Below are 8,664 nucleotides of genomic sequence, written 5' to 3'. Positions count from 1 at the left end.
CACATTGTGTACTCCAGCCAGATTCGACGGAAGAGCAACACGATATGCTAATGTCCAAACTCTGTCGAGGATCTCAAATGGTCCGATGAACCTCGGACTGAGCTTCCCCTTCTTTCCGAATCTCATGACACCCTTCATCGGTGCTATCTTCACGAAAACATGGTCGCCAACGGCAAACTCTAGATCTCTCCTCCTCCGATCAGCATAACTCTTCTGTCGACTCTATGCAGTCCTCATCCTGTCACGGATTACGACTACTAGATCAGCAGTCTGCTGAACGATCTCTGGTCCTAACTCCGATCTCTCGCCTACTTCATCTCAATGAATAGACGATCTACACTTCCTTCTGTACAGTGCTTGATAAGGAGCCATACCTATAGTCGACTGAAAGCTGTTGTTATAGGTAAAATCCACTAATGGAAACTTTGATTCCTAGCTCCCTGACAAATCGATGACACAATCACGGAGAAGATCCTCCAAGATCTGAATAACTCTCTCTGATTGACCATCTGTCTGAGGGTGAAAAGCTGTGATAAACAACAACTTCGTACCCATTGCTGAATGCAGACTCTTCCAAAATGAGGAAGTGAATCTCGGATCTCTATCAGAAACAATAGAAACTGGGATACTGTGCAATCAGACTATCTCACGGATATATAACTCGGCATACTGAATATTGGAGAAAGTCGTCTTAATAGGCAAGAAATGCGCGGACTTGGTAAGACGATCAACAATCACCCATATAACATTAGAACCTCTAGCCAACTTCGGTAAACTAACCACGAAATCCATGTTAATGTTCTCCCACTTCCACTCGGGAATGGGAAGTGGCTTGAGTAAGCCGGCTGGTCTCTGATGTTCAGCTTTCACAAGTTGACAAGTCAAACACTCGGATACAAATCTCCGGATATCTCTTTTCATACCAGGCAACCAATATAACATCTGCAGATCCTTGTACATATTCGTACTCCCAGGATGAATAGAGTACGGGGACATATGTGCCTCAATTAATAAGTCTGTTCGAATAGAATCGCTGCTAGGAACCCATATCCTATCTCGATAACGAAAATGCCATCACTCACTGTGTACAAAATATTGCCCTTCGCCGCATCTCTCTGCCTCCACTTCGCCAACTGCTCATCAGATGACTGACCGCTGCAAATACGGTCTAATAAAGAAGACTTAATCGTCAAGGTAGATAGACGAGGAACTCTACCTCGAGTATAAATCTCTAGATCAAACCTCTGAATCTCACTCTGAAGAGGCCTCTAAACTGTCAAATGAGCCATCACTGCGATTTTCCAGCTCAAAGCATCCGCTACTACATTAGCTTTACCAGGATGGTAGCTAATGTCACAGTCATAATCCTTGACTAACTCCAACCAACGCCTTTGACGCATATTCAACTCTTTCTACGTAAAGAAGTACTTGAGGCTCTTGTGGTCAGTAAAGATCTGACACTTCTCTCCGTATAGATAATGCCTCCAAATCTTCAAGGCAAATACTACAGCAGCTAACTCAAGATCATGAGTAGGGTAGTTCTTCTCGTGGATCTTCAACTGACGAGAAGCATACGCTATTACTTTCCCATGCTGCATCAACACTGCGCCTAGACCGAGCTTCGAAGCATCGGTATACAATAGAAAATCTCCGGGGCCAGAAGGCATGGACAAGATCGGCGCTGAAATAAGAGCTTGCTTCAAAGAATCGAAGCTCTTCTGGCACTCATTGCTCCACACGTACTTAGCATTCTTCTTAGTCAATGATGTGAGTGGAACTGCGATAGAGGAGAAACCCTGAATAAACTTCCGATAGTATCCTGCTAGACCAAGGAAACTACGGATCTCTGATTCACTCTACGGAACCTCCCAATCTCTGACTATCGCAACCTTCGCTGGGTCTACCTCAATGCCACTATTAGATATGATGTGGCCTAGGAACGCCACTTTCTCTAACCAGAACTCGCACTTGCTGAACTTAGCGAACACAAGCTGCCTCTACAACGTCTGCAATACTGCGGTCAGATGCCTGTCGTGGTCCTCTTGACTCTTTGAGTAGACGAGAATGTCGTCTATGAATACAATGACGAACTGATCAAGATACGGCTGAAATACACGATTCATGAGATCCATGAAGATCGCCGGCGCATTCGTCAGACCGAACGGCATCACAAAGAACTCGAAGTGCCCATTACGAGTCCTAAAAGCAGCCTTAAAAGTATCGGCATCTTTCACCCTCAACTGGTGATATCCGGAACACAGATCTATCTTGGAGAATACTGAGGCTCCCTGCAACTGATCAAACAAATCCTCGATCCTCGGAAGTGGGTATTTATTCTTCACTGTAACCCTGTTCAACTCCCGGTAGTCAATGCAAAGCGTCATAGATCTGTCTTTCTTCTTCACGAATAAGACAGACGTGTCCCATGGAGAGAAACTCGGGCGAATAAACTCCTTGTCAAGAAGCTCCTGAATCTGTTTCTTGAGCTCAACCATCTCTGACGGTGATAATCTGTATGGCGCCTTAGAGATAGGCACGGTACCTGGCATAGGATCGATCGAAAACTCAACCTCTCGTACCGGTGGTCTACCAAAGAAGTCATCGGGAAAAACGATTGAAAAGTCCCTGACAACTGGGACATCTGCAACTGACTGGCTAGGGACCTCGGGAACAGATATAATGGTCGCAATGAATGCTCGACAACTCCTATTCATGAGCTTCCTAGCCTGAATACAAGATATCATGATAAGCAAATTAAAGTACCTGTGAGGCTCAAATAGGAACTGCTTCTTTCCAAGTGGTCGGACTAGAACAGATCTCCGCTGAAAATCAATAAGTACTCTGTTCTTGTGCAGCCAATCCATCCCAAGGATAATATCGAACTCTGGCATTGGCAGCACGATCAAATCCGCATAGACAAGATTTCCATTGAGCTCGAGGTCTATGTCTCGTACTACGCTAGTCGCTGCCATCTCCTCGCCAGATGGAATAACCACAGAATACGCCACATCCAATCCAATCGTCTTGACCTTGATGGAATTCACAAAGGTCTCAGATATGAATGAATGAGTGGCACCTGAATCAATCAAGGCGTTCGTAGAAGCTCCGCCTATAAATATTCTTCCTGAAAGATTGGAATATTTATCTAAATCCAATAATTTACCAGAATTAATCCTATAGACGTGCAAAGGTCAAAGTTCTTCTAACTTAGATTCTCAAAACAACCCGAATAGAACATGCAATCTTATCACAATTTCTAACTTCAAATCTTATAACCCAATAATTCAAAGCAAATAATCCCAAAATGCTGAATTAAATATGCTAAAATTTTCCCAAAAACAAACTTAAATATTTAAGATACCTGTCAAGAGCATAGTCCCTGGGTTCGCCTCCGCTACATGGAGTACAAACACTCTGCCCTGAGTAGGTAATGTCCCTTGAGGACAATCCTTTAGCAAATGGCCAGTACCGCCACACTTGAAACACTTCCCAGAGCCATACATGCAAACTCCGGTATGGCGGCGTGTACACCTGGCATAGACCGGGTACTCCTGCATCCTTGGGACCACACGTCCCTGCTGCTGCTGCTGCTGCTGCCCTCTGCTCCTCGATGGGCCATGGAAAGTCCTCTTATGCTGTTGCTGCTGAGGAGGGCGGTGGGGCGCCTGAATTTTCCGCTTACCTTGGCGGTCATTCTCGATATCTCTCTGATCCTGCTCTGCAGTAAGAGCTCTAGAGACAGCAACCTCATATGTCATAGGGCCAGCAACCGTAACATCACGGCGCAAGATCGACTGCAATCCATCCATGAAGTGCCTAAGTTTGGCAACCTCGTCGTTCGCGATCAGGGGTACAAAGTGACAACCACTCTCTACTTACGAATAAACTCCGTAACAGTCATGTCACTCTGTCTCAGGGTCATAAACTCCCTGGTCAACCTCGAACACACGTCACCAGTAAAATACTTAGAGAACAATACCTCTCTAAAGCGCGTCCAACTGAGAGTAGCTAGATCCAGAGTTACAGATGCGCCCTCCCACCAAAGACGGGCGTCTCCTCCAAAAGTATAGCTCGCACAGCGGACCCTGTCAACATCCTCCAGCTCCATAAATCTGAAAGTAACCTCTAGGGACTTAATCCATCCCTCAGCAACCATGGGATCAGACGTCCCAGTGAACTCCTTCGGGTTCATCCTCATGAACCGCTCACAATAAGCTCGGGTCTAGGCGGCCTAGCTACCGCTGCAGCATTGTTCCCCGCGAGCTGCGCGAAGAACTGAGTCATACCCGCCATCATCTGGGTATGCACATCAGGTGGTGGAGGAGGTGGCGGTGGACCTCTATCCTCATAACGGCTCGGAATCTCATCAGCCTCGCTTTCAGCACCCCCTCGGGCGGTAAATAACTCGTCTAGGAGGCATACTTGAAAGGGGATCGGTTACGGTGACCGGAAGCGCAACGGAAGTTAAAAATTTTGATTTTTACAAGAAAAATTTCGGCCACCATGAGGATAGTGTGTAGCAAATACAATAAACAAAAAATGACATTCATAGTGTGTTAAGAAATGTACCTATCAATCTCTTGAGATTGATGATGGCTCCAACTTAGTTGATATACAACTAAGCTCTTGATGGCAAGACAATCTACAAGCTTCACCTTGTTCTTGAATCTTTCCTTCAAAATTAGGCCCACCACCAACTAGCTAGAACCACCCTAATTTTGCACTAGAAAAATTAGAGTATTTTTAATTGAGAAGTGTAGGTTTTCCTCAACAATTGAAGAAAGAAAAATTGGAGAGGATGAATAGTATTTTCGGCCACTATTTATGCTAGGAGAGAAGGAGAGACATTTTTTTGGTTGTGGGAAAAGTTAGAGTAAAAAAGTTGCATGCCAAGCTTTGGTTATACAAAAAGTTGTATCCCAACTATTCACCTCCCTTGCATGCCTTTCTATTTGGGTTTGTAATAATTACAAAGCCCATGGACTTTTATTTAAATGTCCCAAACATATTTGAGACCATTTAACCATTGCTTGATTTTACTCAAGCCCACTAGTCTAATAATTAATTTTAATTGGGCTCTACAAGACCCAATATTGTTTAATTAATTCAACACTTGAATTAATTTAATTATTTGGACTCTACTAGGCCCACTAGTGTTTAATTAGTTCAACACTTGAATTAATTTAATTTAGTCCATAATAATGTTTATGAAAATCACAATTTTCAAATACATTATTTGTTTGGCCAACTTTTAATTTAGGAACACTTCCATAAATTAAAATTTACATTTCTCTCATAGAAGTCATACTTCTATTTTTCTTTACGCTTATAAACTCATTTATAAGCCGTTCAACACATTGAACTATTTTCTCCTTTATAGAAGTCATACTTCTAATTTTTTTCTTTACGCTTATAAACTCCTTTATAAGCCGTTCAACACATTGAACTATTTCTCTTTTATAGAAGTCATACTTCTAATTTTTTTTCTTTAAGTTTATAAACTCCTTTATAAGCCGTTCAACACATTGAACTATTTCTCTTCTGAACGGGATCTAGAAAGCTAGTACTTGTGTGGCGCTCCATGGTTCATTGATACAACTAGCCGTGGGTTCACATCTCCATGTGATTCGGACTAAACATGTCCTTATATGAGCATACCTCAATTGCTCCATTCTTACTTATCAACTCCTTGATAACAAGAACGTCAGAACTCAAGTCTGATATTGTAATGCCCAAGAATTTGAGAATTGATAAGTTAAGATTATTAATCGTCATTTACGTGAGACTCGGAAGATATGAGAATGCATGACATGCGATGAGGGAAGAAAAGATATGAGAAAATAGGGTTTGCAAGACCGCACCCGCGCCCAGAACATGAGTGCACCCGCGGTCATGCAATTAATGAAATTTTGAAGGGAGGCCGAAGCAGCACCGCACCCGCGGTGCCAGACATCACCGCACCCGCGATGCATGGACAGAAAGTTGGCAAGAAATTCCGTAGCATCACCACACCCGCGGTCTTGTAAGTAGCTCACCCGCGGTCGTCAAAATTCAGAAAATGAAGATAATACCGAAGCATGAGCGCACCCGCGGTGCATGTCATGACCGCACCCGCGGTCATGAGTGTTGCTTGAAAAGTGATGCCACATTTCCAGATTTGCATGCAGTATATATATAAGTGGATGACACGTTTTATTCCTCAGAAAACTCAGAAGAAGGTCGAGATCTTGAGGAGAATTTCCTTACGCCTTTTAGAATTTGATTTACGAAGAATCCGTTCTCAGAATTCGAATCCGAACGTAGTATCGTGCTTCTCGTGCTACGAGCTACATAAGGACGTAAGTTTTGTTACGTTTTGAGATGTTTCGAAAATATGATGTTGTTAGAACTGAATATGGTTCAGATATAGTGTTTATGCTACCGTAGACATTATAGAATCGAAGCCAGATTAAAGAACAGATTGTTTCTGTAATTGTTATGCTTTTTGAAAGATATTGACTGAGATTCGATATCAGATTTATGTCATTGTTGAGATTAGGAGTTATATCAGTATTGACTATACGTTCTAGAATTATATTTGTGATGTTCAGATTGACAGGGTTATTCAGATTGTATTGTTATACCGTCGAAACATCAGTTGATTTAGATTGATCAGATTCATATATGATTTCGATTATATTGTGATATCGATGATATGAATCAGATTATATCTTGTTCAGATATTGATCAGATTATATACTGAATTGAGTATTGATCAGAACAGATTGTATATTGAGTTATTAATTGATACATTGTATTCGATATTGTCATTTCAGATTGATATGGACAGAGTTGAATACAGGTCATCGTCTTCGTCAGACAGGGACGACAAAGGTATAATTCATGTGATATACGGAAAGATATAACTCAAATAAGATCCTATTTGAGTTTCCCAACTAAATCACATACTAGTCTTATTGTTTATCTTTTGATATGATTATGATTTGTTTATAGAATTGTATTCGAATCTTGTGAGATAATTATGCATTGTTTACAGATGGTTATGCATTGCATTTGAGATAGGAAAGTTTGACAGAGACAGTCAGACTTCTAGACGTTCGGTGTATCGTTACATAGGAGCAGACATTGCCCTATTGTAGATTATGCGATACAGCTCAGACCGAAGTCTAGGAATAAGACGTACAGTCACCCCGAGTGGGAGGGTAGGTGACAGCCATTGACGTCTTATTCACCCCGGGATCCCTAGAGTTATAGTTGAGTCGAGTTTAGACATGATTTGACTAGAACTGCATGTGTTTAGAGATGTGGTTTCATAGACTATGAAACCCTTGCATTATTGCTTTCAGACATGATAGCCTGTGTTTATATGATTTGATATAAATTGCATGTTTACCTGAATTGAATTGCATGCTTATTTTGAGTAGATTTCATAGATTATGAAATCTATTACTGTTGAATATGTTCATGATAGCATGTTTTATGATTTAGATTAATTATATACATGCTTACCATGTTTTATACTGGGATTCATTCTCACCGGAGTTATCCGGCTGTTGTCTTGTTTTGTATGTGTGCATGACAACAGGTGGGGCAAGATCGGGGTCGAGAAGAAGATGAGAGAAGACGAGTTTAGCGTGGTGATTCCGGACTGGTTGTAGAGTAGGTTTTATTACTTGAACTTAGTAGTTGAACCTTAGATTAATTGAAAGACTGTTGTACATTATTGTATTTTTTAAACTGAAATGTAGTTTTATACAGATATGTATATTATTTAGATGTCATTACCATCCGCACTTGAATTTTAAAAAGAAAAATTTTTAGACCCTGTTTATCAGAACTGATAGTTAAATCCCAAAGATGATTAATAAGAAAGATCAGCGTCCGGGTCCCCACAACAGGTGGTATCAGAGCCATAGATCCTTTAGATTGAGATAGTCAGAGTTGATAGATCCTTTAGACTGAGATAGAAGAGAATGAGCGGGGTAGATTGAATTTTCTTTCCTTGCGTGTGATTGCTAGTATGAGATTTATTTCAATGTTGACTTACATTGTGTGTGCTAGCATGATTTATTGCTTTCCCTATTACATGTTGTTTGTTATCTGAGTTGATTACAGCATGTAAGTACCAAGCCTGAATCAGAACCGAGTCTGATTCAGAGGTATATGATCAGAGGAGGGCTGAGACAGATTATATAGATTGTGTATTAATTTGTTTGATATTCAGATATACCGCCTCGGAGATTTCCAGAAAGGCGTAGTACTTCGTCTGAACAGATAGATGCATCAGAAACTCAGCTAGAAGAAAAGATGAAAGAGTTTCAGTTATTACAGCCGCCGATTCTGAGTGGTACCGAGACATCTGAAGATTGTCAGAACTTGTTTGATGACATAGAAATATTGTTTGATTTACTTGATTGTACAGATGATCAGAGAGTTAAAATGGTGCATTATCAGTTACGAGAAGCCGCCAGGAGTTGGTGGATTACCAGTAGAAGAATGTGGGCACAGAGAGGTACAGTGATTTCGTGGGAAATATTCAGAACTGAATTCTATCGAAGATTTTTCTCAGCTTCGTACCGAGAGGACAAGAAATTAGAGTTTGAGAATTTGAGCCAAGGACAGCTGAATATTGACCAATATATTGCTAAATTCTCGACTCTATTG

General features: G+C 41.3%; 1 protein-coding gene across 1 annotated transcript; it reads right to left on the bottom strand.

Moving 5' to 3' along the window:
- Positions 1 to 1,007: 1,007 nt before the first annotated feature.
- LOC140819130 (uncharacterized) lies at positions 1,008 to 4,198 on the bottom strand. Its single transcript, XM_073179142.1, has 4 exons — positions 3,955 to 4,198; positions 3,362 to 3,871; positions 2,419 to 3,124; positions 1,008 to 1,155 (listed from the first exon to the last, which is right to left on the bottom strand). Exons 1-4 carry the CDS (start codon positions 4,196 to 4,198, stop codon positions 1,008 to 1,010), a joined length of 1,608 nt encoding a protein of 535 aa, XP_073035243.1.
- Between the last annotated feature and the right edge of the window lie 4,466 nt (positions 4,199 to 8,664).

This window comes from Primulina eburnea, chromosome 18 (assembly GCF_022965805.1).
Source record: "Primulina eburnea isolate SZY01 chromosome 18, ASM2296580v1, whole genome shotgun sequence".
Lineage (NCBI taxonomy): Eukaryota > Viridiplantae > Streptophyta > Magnoliopsida > Lamiales > Gesneriaceae > Primulina > Primulina eburnea.
This window is presented reverse-complemented; position numbering and strand designations above follow the sequence as displayed.

What these genes read in the sequence shown, in the direction of transcription:
- LOC140819130 (XM_073179142.1), bottom strand. Translation starts at nt 4,198, where the DNA reads ATGAGGATGAACCCGAAGGAGTTCACTGGGACGTCTGATCCCATGGTT. An exon ending in GTTCTCTAAGTATTTTACTG is followed by an intron (nt 3,872 to 3,954) that starts GTGACGTGTGTT and finishes ATTCGTAAGTAG; the next exon opens with AGAGTGGTTGTCACTTTGTA. An exon ending in AGGGACTATGCTCTTGACAG is followed by an intron (nt 3,125 to 3,361) that starts GTATCTTAAATA and finishes CCAATCTTTCAG; the next exon opens with GAAGAATATTTATAGGCGGA.